This window comes from Bombyx mandarina, chromosome 13 (genome assembly GCF_030267445.1).
Source record: "Bombyx mandarina strain Sakado chromosome 13, ASM3026744v2".
NCBI classification, from domain to species: Eukaryota; Metazoa; Arthropoda; class Insecta; order Lepidoptera; family Bombycidae; genus Bombyx; species Bombyx mandarina.
The window spans coordinates 11,387,215-11,406,210 of record NC_143220.1 but is presented as its reverse complement, the minus strand read 5'-3'; the positions used below and the strand labels follow the sequence as shown (position 1 = coordinate 11,406,210).

At 33.7% G+C, this 18,996-nt stretch overlaps 1 protein-coding gene across 3 annotated transcripts in view; it reads left to right on the top strand.

Annotated features, from left to right (window-relative positions):
- LOC114241814 (neurotrimin) overlaps positions 1 to 14,631 on the top strand; it is a 78,491-nt gene extending 63,860 nt beyond the window's left edge. The window contains exons 3-8 of one of the 3 annotated variants that reach the window (XM_028172793.2): positions 6,220 to 6,455; positions 8,948 to 9,076; positions 9,875 to 9,968; positions 12,419 to 12,546; positions 13,078 to 13,246; positions 14,065 to 14,631. In XM_028172793.2, coding sequence (XP_028028594.1) covers positions 6,220 to 6,455; positions 8,948 to 9,076; positions 9,875 to 9,968; positions 12,419 to 12,546; positions 13,078 to 13,246; positions 14,065 to 14,168 — 860 coding nt within the window. In that variant the 3' untranslated portion in view covers positions 14,169 to 14,631. Of the gene's footprint in view, positions 1 to 6,219; positions 6,456 to 8,947; positions 9,077 to 9,874; positions 9,969 to 12,418; positions 12,547 to 13,077; positions 13,247 to 14,037 lie in introns of all 3 variants that reach the window. The other 2 variants (XM_028172792.2, XM_028172791.2) reach the window with 2 other exon arrangements.
- Positions 14,632 to 18,996: the final 4,365 nt, after the last annotated feature.

Sequence of the window (18,996 nt, the reverse complement as noted above, 5' to 3'; positions counted from 1 at the left end):
GCGCACGACTAAGCAAGACAAATGTGCTGAGTTTGTACACAATGGTCTTTACAACTATACAACAAAACAACACGATAACGAAAACCAATCTAACTTATAATGTAAGGAATTAATTTTACTCCCAATATACATTCAAAAATTACACTACTCAACCTACTATTAACATGGAGTATGCTCTTGAACATTTTTATAAACGTCACTAACCTACAAATAAAAATATCCAACTTAAAACGAATATAAATAAAGTTTATAAAATTCGAGATACGATCAACAATAAAAAAATTATTTCATTTATTGCAAATCAAACGTTTCTTGCAGTACTTGGATGGGGTAAGATGAAAAAAATTTAATCAACTTACTACATATTAATCTCCTTAAGAAAACTTACTAGACTACTAAACTACTTACTAACTAAACTACTTAGAATTCGAACTAAAGACTACTACAATGAACCGTCTGATAATCGAATGTCAATTCTTAAGAAAATCGGATGATGGAAGTTTCCAGATTAATTTTCTCGATTCTTCAGAAGATTTGTATACGTCGAAATTGGATTTGGTTCAATCGATACGGTTACTGTAGAGCGGGCTTAGTTTACAGAAATCCTATTAACGGATTTCTTTTGGTATCATTTGTACGTGTGCCATTTAACAATTTGCTGGAATTAAATACGAACGAACGTAGACATTTAGGGAATGTTATAGATAGATACTTTCACTAGTAATTATTTCTTATCGCGATATTACATTTGAATTTCATCACGGATAAAGGTGAAAGTAAAATTTGAGGATAAAATAGTAATGCAAATACAGAATCGGGAAGAAATAATGAACCTTTTATCTTTATATACCATATTAGGGTCGTTGTGGTGTGTCATAATTTCAATCATGAACGTTATTCCTGTAGGAGCTCCATAAATATAAATAAATGTGCATTTCTTTTGACTTCAAATCAGATTATCATTATAGCTATGCAAAAAAATATTTTGTATCAAACTCAACCAACCTTACATTTAAAATTTAACTAATAATTAAAAAAAATCCTTTTTCATTCTCCTCTTTGCTCGTGACTCCGTTCGCGTGGAATAGTTACTTTGTCATAACGCTAAATTTTACCCCCCACTTCATTTACGTAGAAAGTGAAAATATTTTTGAATTATAAAATGTTAAGGAGCTATTTAAACCCTTTTTTTGAAACATTCTCTATTGGTGCTCCACTTGTATTCGTCTTACCGTGATGTTATATAGCCTATAAGCCTTCCTCAATAAATAGGCTATCTAACACTGTAAGAATTTTTCAAATCGGACCAGTAGTTCCTGAGGTTAGCGCGCTCAAACAAACACACTCTTCAGTTTTATAATATTAGTATAGATATCTATTACCGAATTAAACATTCCAATATTCAGGCTAAAAGAGTAGAACGGATAACGTTATCCAACTCATGTGTTACATAAATACATTTCTTCAACCACAATTCGAGCTCTCTCGGCCGTTCCGAGATTTACTGCAATGACTTCTCTAATATTGTTTAGTTTGGTAATGGTCAGCTTTATTGCTGTCCGTCTTTTAGTTTTATTTCTGTACCATATCAAGTTATGACCTGTTTTCCGCCACGATATTTGTCTTAGCTTTTAGATTTCTCAATACTTTGTATTTTACTGTTGTTGACAGTTTTTTGCTGTTATATGCTACGTTAAATAATCCTTTTATTTTATGGATACTAAATTGTTTCTTATATTTAGGACATGTATTTCAAAATACTTTCGCCATTTTCTATAAAAGAGTATTTCAAAATTATGCCATATTTAAGAACACCATTTGCTATCAGACTATATCTGACTTGTTTTTAAATTTTAGTTACAACATTCGAATTGAAAATAAAATAGGAAACGAAGAAATGAAAATTCGTACAATAACAAAAACTAGTTAATTTTAGGCGAAGGCAAATTTCAAGAATCTCTTCACGAAATAGTCTGAACAATGCGGTATCTGCATTGCGTATTATCTAACTGTGAGCCAACTGTAATAACGTGACCTTTCACTATCTCATTACGAAACTCTAAAATATTATATGTAAAACGGTAGCTATGCAAACGAGGAAAGTTTTAATGCATATATGTAAACATCTTCATGGTAAACTTTCTGATGTCGGCTATAAAAATATGTAAAAGCATTAACCATAAAACCGAGTTATACTGAATCCTTTCTTCGTTTCGCTTTTTGTTCCTTTGTCCGAATATTTTGCGATATTCAATACAAGCGGCCGTAACCCTTCGAGGCTTGTTTATTACCATGTATTTTATTAGTCGAAGCAAAAGTAGCTATGATTTTAAACACATTCGTTTTGTTAAAGTTTCGCCGTTTCCAAAATTTTTAGGCATTCGAAGTTGCGGCGGCTACAATGGGATGTTTTGTTGTGTTCCAATTCAATTTGAAATTCGAGACAGCGTGAAATATTGTTCCGTTTTTCATTTGTGTTTCATGGAGCTTGTTAGCTGTAATTTTGAAATTTGGTTTCCGCGTTCACGGAGTTCGCTCTCCTATATCATCAAGTCATTTTGTTCGCACGAAATTTTGGATTGTACAAATTGTACCAAATTCGCAATTGAAAAGGAATTCGATATTGTTGTTTATATTTTCAGACTATGGCAAACGAGGATAGCGTATTTTTTTTTTTTGTTTGTTGTTATATATGTATTTATAGTTAAGTATAATCCTGCCTCTATTAATAACAAATCGCATTGTAGCAAAATTTGATTTTGTCAAACTGTAATCATATTTTTTGTTTGATTCAATACTGGTAGCGGTACCATCACCCTCCCTACCTTTGATAACGCAAATCCGTCATTCCAGTTCGTTGAGTAATATTATAATCAATAGGCAAAACTTTTGTCAAAACATAACTCCTACTTCTCAAGTCAACAAATACATACTTGGAAACTACTTCTCATGAAATAACGGTGAAATATAAAATTTAATTTGATTAAAATATCACAAGAATCAGATGAGGCGGATGCTAGACTGGATGTCAGTATAATTGATAAGCCGACAATGCTTTCACAGTGATTGTGCCTTTCTTCGATAGGACGTCGAGATAAAAAACCCTTGTAATTTTGTTCCATTTAATGAATTGTATTGTTTAATTTCCTTTGAGATTTTCTGGATTAGATATTTAATTTGAAACGACACCGCTACGAAGTAGAGATGGGGTGTTTTTGATGTCGTACAGTTTATATTAATGAAATTGTGTAAAACTGTAGGAAGAAAATAGGACGAGCCATTTAAGCCATTCAACTAGCTGATTTTAGATTTTTTTCCTACCTACTGCCAGTTTCCTCTTCAGTTTCTTCTTTTTCTCCACCTTATCCCACTAGGTGTGATTGGACTAATTTTTCTCTTCCATTCTCTTCTATCAGCTGTCATCTTAACACTCACTCTTCTCTCCTTGATATCGTCATTCACACACTCCACCCATGACTTCTTCGGTCGACCTCTTTCCCTTCTACCTTGCACTACCATTTCCATACATCTTCTAGTCACATGCATCTCCTCTCTACGCATCACATGTCCATACCATGCTAACCACGTATTCAACTCAATTTCGTTTATTGAAAACTATAAAACTTATTATATTTAGTAACATCAATAACATCACTTTTCTTCACATCCGTGCATTCTAATAATCACTTTGTATAATCCGAACAAATTTAAATGGCTTAAAAAAAATATCCGTCACGAGGCTATCTTTAAAAAGTTGTGCAAATTAGCTTACAGACGTCTTGGCACACAGCAAATATTATTTTTCCCATGAAATATCTGATAATCTTAACTCTACATTTCATTTAGTAAATACGACATTTGTTTGTTTTCCCCCATTCCAACCCGGAAACATCTCAAGCTACGTAACATTACTCATCCATTATATCAACATCGCTTACTCTCAGCAGCCGTGTTTCTTAAGGGTGACCCTGGGAAAGTTTCGTAGTAACATTGCAAAGCAAATATGATGTTTTTGGTGTCGTACTAAAACATAGAGAAATGGCTTCAGGCGGCCTTCAATAGGACCATTTGACTCGTTTATGTATAAAAAACACATAGTATTTATACCAATAAATATTTGAAATGTATTCTTTTTCGATTATGTACTGGTAAATTTTCTTTGTATCGATTGTATCAAATTTCGATTGTATCATCATCGATAATCGATTTCCGATTCGATCGATCCGATCAAAACTTTAATTCCACTACTTTTTCTTCTTGATTTTACTACTGTAGCTTCTATGAGTAACAACTAGATTAAGTCCAAGCAGAAAAAGATATAGTAAAAGCCACTCTCGGCTAAGAATTAATGATAACTTGCTGGTTATAATCTACAGTTTTCTAATGTATAACTAAAGAAAACAGCGAGAAAGCTGTGGAGATTACTATTCTTCTTCTCAGTCGTTCACTCCTGGCGGAGTGGTCGTGGTTACGGAAGTCTTAATGTTTGGTTGCGGCTTTTGAGAGACTTCTCCATCTTTCTCTATTTGTGGCGGTACTATAATATTTTACTATAATAGACGTTAAATTATTGTATTACGAATGAAAATATTTGTCCGCAAACATAGGTACCATAAACCTGACCGGTATCACACTCATGATGTATTTAATGAATATTAATGCTATCCTAAAATCGCAAATATGTACCGCGTTTGAAGACTCCTATATTTTCACTTCGAACCAAAGGCCCTAAATTTTGGAGAATACTATATTCCCTTTGAATTTGCACGGCTAGATACCACTATGCTCCTGTTTCTACTGCGAAGCCGTGATCCGGTCAGGTTTGAATAGTGGGACAACCGTTGTACAATATTATGGAGATTTCGACATCATGCCTGAAACAATCGCAACATTAACATCAGGAGGCCGTCAGCTTTTTCATCAGTTTAAACAATAAAAAAAAAAAAAGATTTATCCAAAAAAACCTAAATATCTATGCCTTAAATTGAAAATAAAGAACGCCACGGTAGCCGTGTGAAGACAAAAAGAAGCCATAAAAGACTAAATTAAAAAAAAAAAAAACAACAACACTGGCACCCTTTTGCATGAATAACCAACTAGACGTAAATAAAAAGAAACTACAAGAAATCCTAAATAAGTCACGCTGCGTAAAAGAACGGACTCAATGTTTCCTTGTATTTGTAACCAACCGTCAAATAATAAGCAAAATATAAAAGTTTTAGTAATGATATAATTTCGTTTAGGTTTTCTTTTCTTATTTTATTATAGTAGGCTTCCTGCCTTGCAGGAAATTGAATTTTGTGTATTAATAAATTGATTGAATCGACAAAATACCTACGATACACTAATATTTCTTTGTAACATAAACGAGTGCTGTGCGGAAGCCTCGAAAATAACAAGAAAATAATATTGTAATGATTCAGAGAGTCGTGAATATTTTATAGTATATTCAATATTGAACCTCATTATTTTTTAAAGATTACAAAACACGAAATGGCAGTGGCGATAATAGATAGTGTGGTTTAAAATATTTGCTTTTGTGTCCTATGGGGAAATATATTATGAGCTAAGAGAACAGTCCGGGTCCTAACTTGTTTTTCCTTCAAAATATATTAGCTCCCCAATAGCTACTATAGATATTGCCGAAAGCGGGGTATTGTAACAGTTATTTCGTGGCCATAGCAAATAAGGCGGTGTAACCAAGGGAAATGAGGGGATTCATAATGACCTCTACAACAAATCAACAGCTCTGTCTTTTGAACGAATATAATCATTATTGTGTCTGATGGAGAAGCTGGTTCCAAAATGATGACGCCTTTCTCTTCATCATTATCATTACCTTCCATAGTGACAGTAATTAAGACTAATTTTTTCAGTGAATTCCATTTAAAATATTTCAAGTATACAACGATAACAACAGAGAGCTCCGCTCCGTTCGACTGTTCGAGCCAGAATGTTTTGTGCAACGATAGTCACTCGTACTTATAACAGAAAATGGGGGTAGTTTAGGCATGGATTCTCTTGAATACCGACTTAAAGAGTTATTGGCATGCGTAACATTAAGAAAACAGTTAACATTAACAATTTTTAGTCACCTAAATACCCGTGAATTACGTGAAATGACGTTGCGCCGATATGTCTTTTGTGTGGAAATTAATTGAAGTCACTGCAAATGTTTCAACGAGAAACATAATATAATTAAAATATATTTGTTCTCAGTGTCATCGGCTCAACGTGAGCTCGGTAAGGGTTCGCCTGCCAATACTTCAGCGACTGCATCACCTTCGGGATCGGTCGACAATGCCATCCGCACAGGGGCGGCCGTCGCGGACACACCGCGTCCAACGCCGAGAACCGGTCCATACTTCGACCTGGTGGCTTCCAAGAACGTCACAGCACTACTTGGGAAGACTGCCTATTTGAATTGCCGTGTGAAGAATTTAGGGAACAAAACGGTAAGCTAGTGCTTTTTAGAGTTATAGCGAGCGGTTGAGATAATTTCAAATAGTTCAAAAACACAGGATCTATTATTTGGTCAGCCGCTAATCAGTATAGTGCTGTAGCATTTCTCATCCATAGTAGCAATACCCTCACGCTTATTTCCTAATTCTTACCACTCCTTATTTATGTATAATATGTTAAGTATTGGTGGTAGAGCCTGTTCTTAGTTGCGCTGTTGATCATCGCCATCTTGTTAATTTCTGTAACCCACACAAGTTATATATACATATAATTGAGTCGTTACAATTACATTTGGACGAGGTCATCACAAACCATTTCATGCCGTCTAGTCAAAAAAAGAAAATGATGTTGTGTGATTTCTGGTGACTGCCAAATAGGTTGGGCGGGTAGTTCGCCCGTACATTTTAAATTTAATCTATTCTATATTAAATTATTTTGAATGAGTATTTCATACATTCCATTGTGACGTTTTATTTTACATTCAACTAATATTTCATTATAACTGAACATTGTATTATATTATCTTGAGATCTAGTAAAGGTTGTAGTAAGTACAATACACTTGCTACATTGTTTTTTTATAACCGTTTCGAGAAAGCAATAAAATTGCACATTTTTCAAGTGACACGTCCGCGCCGTTCCAAGTTCCGTCTTAAGTTTACGTCGGCACCATCTCTGCGGAATGGCCTTAAAGTAGAAAAGCTCGAACTAACATCTCTCCGTCATTATGTTGAATATATAAAAAAAGCATTTTATATGGATTGTGTGTTCTAACTAAATATTATTTTACTTATTGAAAGTATTTACAAAATAATAGATAATGTGTTTTTTAGGCTGTTCTTTTACATGTTTGTGTTACTCGATCGAGACTAAATAAAAAAGTAAATGACAATCAATATATACTTTTATTTTGAATTTGATAATAGCGGTAGGCAGCGGCTTGCGGTAGGCAGCGGCTTGGCTCTGCCCTTGGCATTGCTGAAGTCCATGGGCGAAGGTAACCACTCACCATCAGGTGGGCCGTATGCTCGTCTGCCTACAAATCAATAAAAAATAATAATAACCAACAACACAATTTTCAAGTTTTCTCGAATAACATTCAAGTTCTCCCTCACCAAGTAAACAGTAATGGTAATGTTGGGGGAATTGTAAAATGAAAAATGATACATAAGGTATATGTCCTTTGAATTTTTTCCGTTTTCTTTTACAGTTAATTTCATTTCAGCAAATAATTTAACAAACACTTAACAAAAAAAATTAAGAGCATCGAACTTTTAAATCACGTGGGACAAATTTTGTATAGATAGACGAATAATAAATGCAACATACATCCACGTGCTAACGAGATCTCATCAGAGCACCGACCATCCAATTTACATAGCGGCGCACCACCGGCTCTGCTTATACCAAAAGGCTACAATAGCACAATACAATTTAAAAATCCCCATTGTATGCTCGACTTTATAAATAAAAGTCTCATTAGGCTCCGTCGCCACATCTCCCACGTAAATAACAAGCCAGCTAACGAGTTATTTCTGTTTCTTTCGCTCTGCTTTTTTGATGTACCGTCGTTTCTTTTTTCAATTTATTTTCTGGTAATTGGACCAGCCGAAGAAAAGTTTCTTGGTCTACATTATTTTCGTTTTTACGAAGGTATTATAAATTAACGTTGGTAATGACATTCTTTTTGTATTGGAGCTCTTCAGATAGTATTATTCTAAGAACACATTTTTTTAGAATACCTACAAAAGAAAAGAAAAAGTCTGTAATCGCTACCAAATTTCAAATTGTAAGTTGCTTTTCTTTTCGATAGATTCGATCACAAACTGCTAAACGGTAGCCCAATATCTAATGAGCAATTTATAGTTTTACTACTTAAGCAATATTGTAGACGGTACATAAAATTGGAACTAAAGCCTTGAAAGGAATGAAGAATCTTAATAAAGCGTAACAAAAACCGTCTCAGAAATATACATTGGACATTTTCTACTTGGCATCGGATATCTTTCACGGTATAGCGTTTCATGTTTATTTATTCCAAACTCGAATAACTTTGCTTTGCAGTTTATTATTTTCTTTGAACTAAAAGGAAATTGCTTATGATTTCATGATGACATCTGTATTTTAAAATTTACTTAATTGATTGCTGTTTTTGTTTTCTTATTTTGAATTTGTATGAAGTCTTCAATATTTTTCATCTCTTCAGTCGTTTCGTTGTTTACTGATAAAAAGTCTGATTAAGTCTCAAATTCGAATTCCAAATTCATTTGTGAAGCCGGTTAGTTATATATTTCGAAATACTGCTCTAAATGTGACGTTATTAAAAGTTTCAAATAATGTACGTACGCCTTCAGCGAAACGGGTTTTGCATTTTCGCAAATATCAAATTTAATTTTGCTCGCACTAAATTTGTCGGTAGTTTATTGAAAAACCGTACATTTGGTCGTGAAAAGTTTCACGTTTATAATTAATTGTGTTTGTTTCAGTTGAACATGCAGGTATCCTGGGTTCGACACAGGGACATCCATTTACTGACAGTTGGACGATACACGTACACAAGCGACCAAAGGTTTAGGGCCATACATCTGCCACACTCCGAAGATTGGACATTACAGGTAAAAAGCTAATTCATATCAAAATCACGTTACACTGTCGCAATGAAATTTTAAGACCTAGACACGAGGTGTTTGGCTGTTATACAAAAAATAAAAATTGAAATTAACACTAGGCAAATTCGACCAAAAATTTTTTTTGTTCAATTTAGCCTTGTTATAGTTTCGATTTTCCAATAAATACATAGCTCCTTGTCTCATAATATCAACATTTTGCGTGTAGTTTTAAAACGTTCATACGTTTGAAGTCACCAGACCCGAAAATCAAGTCACAATGTTTGATTATTTTTATCTCTTTGAATAAAACTTTCTGAATTAGTGCCCATTAAGACTGCGATGTAAATTTCAAAACAGTAATAAATTTTATGTAAAGAGCTTAATTTGACATCGTCGTTTTCTTTCTCTCTCTCTCTCTCTCTCTTCCCAGCTATTTATCCCACATGGTGGTGGGGTCAGCTTTCCTGACTTTACTCCTCCACTTCGCTCTGTCTTCGACATCCTCGTCATGTCTTCTCTCTTGTCCTTCAGAAATACATCCTTCTCTCTCACTCTCTTGCTTAATCTCGTTGCTTACAGGCTGTAAGCTTCTTTATACAATTAAGAACAATAAAAAACACCTAGAACATATTTTTTTGTTCTTATTGTTGTCCATTACGAAAATGACAAGTAAGAAATCGTAAGGTCGTCTAAAATAATGAACGAATTGAAGGTTTAAGAAAAAAATATGAACTAAATACGTTAATGTCTTATAATCGCTCGTTCTAAGGCCACACACAAAAGTATTTAATTCCTTTGTTTCAGATAAAGTACCCGCAGCACCGGGACTCCGGGATATACGAGTGTCAGATATCCACGACACCGCACATGAGTCATTACATACATTTGAATGTCGTCGGTAAGTTGGAATTCTTATATTGTCTCACAATGGCATTAAAACCAACAGACCATCAATCAGATTACTATGAGCTTGTATAACGCTATAAATAAATGAATAATTAATTATGTGAGTAAATACATATAAATGATATAACCTATGAAATTTTGATTTGGTAGGGCTTAGAACAGTTCTTAAACAATTTCCATATGTCGAACTGAGTTTTAAATATGTTTCAAGTTTACCTTGAACTCTTTATTTATTCGGCTATAAGCAGATATATATCTCAATGGGAATACCGCTACCCACCATGATACGTGGGCTTATGTCACAATGAGGTTCTAGAAAGGAAAAATCAAACCGTAACACCTTCTTTTATTGCTTAGATGATTGGACGAGCTCACGGTCTACCTGGTGTTAGGTGGCTTCCGGAGCCCATAGACATCTACAACGTAAATGTCGCCACCTACTTTGAGATATAAGTTTTTAGGTCTCAATTTTTACAGTACACATTTAGGCAACGATCTCAATATGTACCAAAATTCAAATTCAAATTCAAAATCATTTATTTCAACTTAGATGTCAGTATGACACACTTGTTGAATGTCAAAATACAAATAACAATGTTAACTCTACCACCGGTTCCAAAAAAAGCCACAGTCTTTTTTTTGTTTTTTCTCAAATATTTTCTTTTTTTTAAATACTTAAATAGAAATATTCACAATAAAAGAAAAAACAAGTCTAAAAAAATAATAATAATAATGAAAAATGAAAAGGCCAGGAGCGAGCGCCTCATTCCCACGTAGTGCCATCTAGTAAATAATCCTTAACTTTATAATATGCCTTGTTGCACAAACGTTCCTTAACAGTTAAATCTATGAACAGGTAGTAGTTGAACGTTTAGTGGGATCTTGTTGAAAAGCTGTACACCCAGCCCCCTAAAAGAGTTGCTTATTTTCTTAATTCGAGCCGCCGGCAACGCAAGCCTATGTTTGTTCCTGGTGTTCACATTGTGCAAATCGCAGACTCTGGGGAATTCTTCAATGTTTTTACGCACATACAATAAATTTTCAAAAATGTATTGGGACGGTAAAGTTAGAATTTTGATTTCCTTAAACTTGTCCCTCAAGGATTCCCTCGGGTGCATATTATAAATAGCACGAATAGCCCTCTTCTGCAGGATGAAAATCGTTTCTATATCGGCAGCGTTGCCCCATAGCAAAATGCCATAGGACATAACACTATGAAAATAACTAAAATAAACCAGGCGTGCCGTATCTTCATTAATATACATTCGTATTTTTTTTACCGCAAACGCTGCAGAACTAAGCCTACTCGCTAACTTGCATATGTGAGGACCCCACTGCAGCTTAGAATCAACTGTTATACCAAGAAAAACTGTCGAATCCACAAGCTCCAGTGTCTCTCCACTTACAGTAATATTAGTGTCAACTTGTCTAACATTAGGTGTGGTAAATTTTATACATTTTGTTTTTTTGTTATGTTACCCTATGCGGATTCACAATTCGCACTACCACAAGTAAACGTTTTTTAACTTCAATTAAACAGCTTATATAAAATACAAAGACAAAGAAAAAAGAAATAAAAAAGAAGTAAAAATACAAAGAAAATTTGCAATGAAATTGTTAGAAAATACTAAAACAGAACGAGAATAAGCCGTTTTCTTTCACAAACATGGCCGTATTAAGTTTTAAAATGGAGTTTGTTTGTACTAGAGGGGTGTCTAAGGCTGCCATTCTCGTCACAATGCTCGCTACCTCACCAAAGTAATGTTTGTGTAGGCTATGTTTGGGCAAGGCGGTTAATTAATAACAGCAAATTAAAGACACGCGCGGGATGAGGCCTAAAAAAACAAAAGCACCACTTAATGTTACCACCGATCAAAAATAAAGAACACTTTGACATTATTTAGGAGTTCGCTTTGTCTAGAAATTTTTTATCGAGGAAATAGTTAATTAATGAATTTAGAGCTTACTTTGAAATTAATGATAGGTGATAAATTGTTGATAAGATAATTAGATTTCAATAAAAAATAAAATTAAAAAAACATAGCAAAGAATAATTTGGTACTAAATGGATATTCAGAGAACCGCCTAATTTTTTTAATCGTGTAAGTATATCCATCGTTATTTTGAAACTAAACTCAATATGCAATTGCAATAAAACACAAAAAAATAATTTTATAAATAAATCGGATTCACCTAGCGCGTTGAAACCAAAATGCTATATCAGTCCTGTAACATTCAAACAAAAAGCATATAGGTTGAAATCAGGCAAAACTCAAAGGTATGAAAGTAATTGAAAATCTCTGCTCTTCCTTTAGTGGAGAATATAAAAAAACAGTTTTGCTTCACGACCATTAGCAGGATCGCGCAAAATCCCTGCGCGAATCTCTTTTACGCGGGGGCTTTGAATAATGCATATCACACATAGAGTACTCTTATTTACAGAACCGACCACAGAGATTATTGGCGGTCCGGAGCTGTACATAGACAGAGGCAGCACGATTAATCTAACCTGCGTGGTTTTGTACTCACCAGAACCACCAGCATACATATTTTGGAACCATAATGATGCGGTAAAATTCGTTTAATTTTAAATTAATTTGAATTTTTCACGTGTTTTAAAAATGGAAAAAAAAAGATTTCATATTATGAACTACCATTTACAATATACGTCCAATACATTTTTTTTTTTTTATATGTCTTAGATGGGTGGACGAGGTCACAGCCCATCTGGTGTTAAGTGGTTACTGGGCCCATAGACATTTACAACGTAAATGCGCCAACCACCTTGAGATATAAATTCTAAGGTCTCAGTATAGTTACAACGGCTGCCCCACCCTTCAAGCCGAAACGCATTACTGCTTCACGGTAGAAATAGGCGGGGAGGTGGTACCTACCCGTGCGGACTCACATGAGCTCCTACCACCAGTAATATTATATATATTAATCAACATAAATAGATATGTATGTGACAAAAAAGACGAAGCAATACGATAATTAGTATCGTGACCCTGATAATATTTCGATTTTGCTCTAAATCAACAAATCGATTGAGACTATGGTCATTTCGTAAATCGATTAAAAAAATTTGAAATTTCACACAGATAATAAGCTACGATTCCCCTCGTGGAGGAGTGTCGGTCGTCACTGAGAAAGGCGAGACGACTACCTCGTTTCTTCTTATCCAGCAAGCAAGACCCGCAGACTCTGGTACTTACCAGTGTAATCCAAGCAACGCGCAGTCAAAGAGCATCGTGGTTCACGTTTTAAATGGTGAGTTTGTACATTATAATTAACTTTCATTATAAATTAAATTATTTGAAATTTAAGTAATTTGTATGATATGATTCTGTTTTATGTTCTTCTATTATGACAGGAAAGCCTTTTTTTAAATGCCAATTACCGTGAGTGTTTAGATACACTTTCAAGTGAATTTTACGCAAATTGCAAATTTATAAAGAAGAATTAAGACAATGCGTTTTCTACACAAAAACTTTGAATGTCTGCAGCTGATAAGCACAGCTACAGGAATCTTTATCAAGCAATTTATTCGAAATAAAATTTATAATCTTTGAAAATTTTGAGGGTGCTGTTAGAAAAAAGAACCAGGACTTCTTTGATAAACGATCCCGATGAGGTAGCGGAAAGAAAATACATTTTTGAATATTTCAAAGAAGAATAATGATATTCATCACTTACAAAAATATCATTAAAACAAAGACGATCCAAAAATGTAACTTCCATTAATGGCAGCTTTAATATTTTTAATTAGGTGTTAAATTTTACGGTCAAGAAATATCGTCTATTATATTACACGCGGAATACTAATAAGTATTCTTATTTCGTTCTTATTATTCAAATTATCTGTCCCGTCTTTCGCTACATTAGACCTTCTAAAAGCATTGTTAAAATCCAATGGCGGCTTTCATTATTGTGTAACATAGCCATTCCAATTTATCACTGTCCATTTTAATTCCATTTCGTTCTTTGTTAAGACAGTATTGATTAAACAATTTATTTAGTTTTATCAGTCTTGTCGAGAGCAGTTTTAATTTTTGCCAAAGAAGCAAATTCGATTTTTCCTTTATCAGGGGAATATCCTGCGGCGATGCAGCGCGGAGGACAAGCTTTTGCTCCAACATCAGCAACGCACTGCCTGGTATTGGCAGCTTGTCTCTTCTTATCTCTATCTTGACATATAATGAAAATACAATAAATGTAAATACAGATGTTTTATTGTATTTGACTGTCTATAGTGATGCTTGTGGTGGATTTAAATTTATCAAAAATTTAAGAAAACTATCTGCCGCTACAAATGTCAGTATATACTGCTAAATAATTTCGCTATTTTATAGTGTGGGTTGTGTTATGTACGATATAAATATAAAAATCCCTGAACGTGTAGCTGAAAAGCTTGTTCCATAATATAGTGTAAATAGTGTAATATAAAATAATATATATTGTTTTTGTTGTAAAAATTATCTTAGCGAGTCACTGTTACATTTTTTTCCAAATATGAAAAGTACCATATTCCTTGCTGATTTATATCCATTAAGCATTTCCTTTAAGATTTATATTGAAAATAAATTGTTATTGCGTTGCGATTTATTGGCCATTATATGGTATAAGTGATTGTAATCTAAAATTGATGTAAACAACCTATATGTTGATAACGAAAAATGTAGTGAAGACAGGAATGTAAAAACAGCTGACAATACTACGTTATAACACAAAAATATAGAGATTGAAATGTAAATAAAAAATTTAAATAGATATACGAATCATTATATCTAACTTTATGGTGAATAGTTTAAGGTATGTAAATTATAATTAAGATGATAAAATCGCGAATATGAAAGATATTGTAAATACGAATGACAAGAAATTAGATGCCGATTCCCTGAATGAAATTGTGAATAATTTGAATCTTCATCAAGTCGCCTTTAAAAGGTCCTTTGAACATTCTAGCAGTGCTAATTCTCTCATAGAGAACACTAGATTTATATATGTTATTGCAAAGCCATTCGGGACATCGATTTAGAGAGACTCATTGTAATTAAAACATTAACACGTTGTATTAGAGTAGTTAATGTTGTAAGAATTATGATAGCAAATATAAATTTTACAGATTAGTTAGAATGATAAAACAATTTCTTAAGAACTTTTTACTATTGTTTGTATTTGAAAATGAATGTTCTTCCTAATTATACTTTTTCTGTCGTGTAGAAGTTCCTTTAGATTAAAAGACTGGCTGGAGAAAATAGTTTAATTACTCAAGATATTCCTAAATTTGAGGTTAAAGCACTAGATCAAGTTTTGTTAACACCTTAACGTTTCAAATAGTGAAAGATTTTAATTTCCTAATGAGTTTTGACCTAATTGGCTTAGTTCTTTCAGTCAACAGCATCGACTCGATCGATTTTCTGGGTTAAAATTTTAATTCTTTTAATGATAATAAATTTGAATATAACTATTTCGTGTACTATTATTATAAGTAAAGTCTACAAAAACTTCATTTTGTTTGTAGTTAAACATCTCTAGCTCTATCTCCGTTCCTATTTTTGTCGTAATCATGTTTTTTATTTTATTTTTTACAGTATTGGCAATTCTGTTGTATCTATATAAGCATTTGATATTTATAGCTATAATACGAAATGATAATAAAAAATTATGACATATTGCGATAATTTCAACTACAGCAGTTTAACTATTCGATGCTTATCTTAATGATTAAATAAAAAATGGATGGCTTATCACAAAGAAAGCTTTTAGTCACCGATCTTTCAGCTTACACCGATTAATGATTGATTGATAGCAACCCTAAAACAACTTAAATACCACTTTTACGATTTAATCTAATAATAATAATAAGGCTAACTTAAACCATAAAATAGCTTAAAGCTCAATATGATCAATATAAAAACAAAGTAAGTTTTGAATGAGCTTATAATAAATACCACGTTCAGACTACTATTAAATGAAGTTGTCACTTCAGTTAATTATTGTTTAAAGGAACAAATGGGTAATAGTGATTTGCCAAAATATAAAACGGACCTCGATAATTGGTTGAATATAAAATAAAATAAAAGTTAATACAATAGAATTGTCAATAATATTTAATTGTAAATAGTGTTTCATACTTGATGTAAATTATAAAAATAAATAATAAAAATGAGATGTTAAATTACTTTATTTTTTTCTTGAACTAGATAATATATTGTACGACAGATTTCGATTTAAAAATTATATAAACAGTTATTATTATGTCAGAAGTTTATTATTGTATACAAGTAAAAATACAGATACAATTCGTTGTGTGTATTATGTACTTGGCGGTTATCCGCTCTTAAATTACAATAAATATGTAATAAACACTATAAAGACGAAATAAAGTTCTAAAAAACCGCTAGACGCTCCTTATTTTCTCGGAACTCGTTTTTAAATTTTAATTTATATTAACTTTCTCGAATATACTACAGTTAAGAAGAATATTTAAAAAAATCTAATATTAAAAAAAAAATGTAATATTACAAAAAAAAAAAAGACATGCCCGCTGAGTTTCTTGCCAATTCTTCTCAGGACGGAGGCTAATTCTTGTGAATTGGCGGTAGTTCTTTTGACGTTAAACAAGTATGTACTTTCATTTATGTTGTATAAAACTTTTTTGATTTGATTTGATTTGATTTGATCACGTAGCCAAATTCGTAAGGCGTTCAAAGAGAAATAATTATATTATATATTACGAATTTTCAAATGACCTCTTTCATTTTTCAATTTGGAAAATGTAATATTATTGGTTTATTTTCCAATGTGAAATATTAAGAGACATTCGTGGTATGAAAATCGATCTATAAAATTTCTGACTACCGACATTTTAATAATAAACTCCTTATTTATTTGATAATTTAATTGATTTTAAACAAACCATGTTTTAGGGAGATTGGGCATTTTGTGAGCTATCACAGATATTTCCAAACTGCTTATTTCTAAAGCAATTTCGGTTTCAAAGGTAAGACAACTATTACAGCTGCGCTAAAATCTTACAACTATAATATTATCTATAAAAAAATCGGTTATCTGTAAAGTTGGTTTACTGACGATAGTTGAACGTGACAAAGTTATACGAAAATACGCCTCAGAGCGAGGTAACGCCGCATGAGTCATATTTTTTCGTGCGTGCAGCCGGCTCCATCGAATTATAAGACGTTGTCACGTCAATAATATATCTAATATTAAACCACCATACACCATATATATAAAATTATACAATAACAGATGTTTCCATCATAAAATTTACATATTTAACTAAAACTCTGATTACTTAATTACTACTAACGATTCCTTGAAAGATTTTTCTTTGCATGATGGATGAACGAGCTCACAGCTTACCCGACGCTAAGTGGTCATAGAGCCCATGGACATCAACAGTGTTAACGTGGTCGCCCACCTTGAGACAAGTTCTAAGTATTAGTTTTGGTCCCAGCCTTCAAAACCGAATTGCAGTACTGTTTCACGGCAGAAATAAGCAGGGTGATGGTACCTACCCATGCGATCACACAAAACACCCCCTACCACTAGTAAAAATAGTATTTACAAAAACTGAAATTAAATTTACTGCTTCGCTTAGAAAACTTACAAAACAAAAAATTTACTTTAGTCTCGTGTTGAAATAATCTAAACTCAAAACCCTTGTTACTGCGTGGAGGCGGATAAAAAGTAATTTCCGTGGGATGTAAGAAGAATAACGCATTATAGATTCATATTACTTCTCTGAGAAAAAAAGTTTCTTTCTGTTTACATACAAAAATAAATCACTGAAAGGAAAAAAAATGGTAGGGCGTGTACCGGCCTAGAGAGGGCGTCTTATGAATACCTAATCGCAACGAACCGGATGAAGGATGCGTTCCTTAATTGTAAAGACTTATTTATAAGCCACGTCAGGCGAGCTTTGTTAAATGATCTTGCTTTTTTATTTCGCTAAGGAAATACTTTATTTTGTTTTATTGCGTATGCGATTGAACAACCTCACGCTCTATAGAGTGCCAAGTGGTTGCCGAAGCGCATCATAATGCCATCACCCATCTTGAGACATTATTGCCTTATTTATCCTTAATGTCTGTCCCTTGGAAATCGCACCGCAATACTTAATGGCAGAACTAAGTAGGGTGGTGGAATCTAATTTAAGTTTTATTACATGACTAGCTTTTGCCCGCGACTGCGTCCGCGTGGAATAATTACTTTGGCATAACGCTAAATTTTACCCGTACGTTACGTATTTTACGTAATTTTCACTTACGTAGAAAGTGAAAATATTTTGAAACATTATTTATTGGTGCTCCACTTGTATTCGTCTTCTGGTGATGTATCCTATATATATCCTATATCCTCAATAAATGGGCTATCTGACACTGAAAGAATTTTTCAAATCGGACCAGTAGTTCCTGAGATTCTTCTTCTTCTTCTTCTCTGTCGTTTCCTCATTACTGAGGGTCGTGACCACCTTGGTCCAGTTTTTGCACCAGCTTCCTCCAATGCTGCCTGCATTCGGCCTGCTTAATGGCGCCCGGGACGCTGGTGTTTGTGGCCTCCCTGATAATGTCCGTCCACCTGGTTGGCAATCTTCCTCGACTTCTCTTTCCTTCCACGTGACCTACAACTATTAATTTTTCCAAGTTCTCAGGATTTTGTCGGGCCACGTGTCCGAAGTACTTGAGGAGACGCTGCATACAAATTGCAGATAGACGGGTCTTGACGTTTAGCTCCTCGAGAATTGACACATTTGTTCGGCGCTCCGTCCATGATACGCCCAACATTTTGCGCCAACACCACATTTCAAATGCGTCAATTCTCGATCGGGTACGGCCCTTGAGGGTCCACGTCTCAGAAGCGTACAAGAATATGGAGAAGATAAGGGTTCTCATGAGCTTTATCTTAGTTTTTTTGCTTATGCTGCGATTTCTCCAAATCTTCTCCAATCGCTTCACGGCTGATTTTGACATCTGGGCCCTCCTGATCACCTCCCT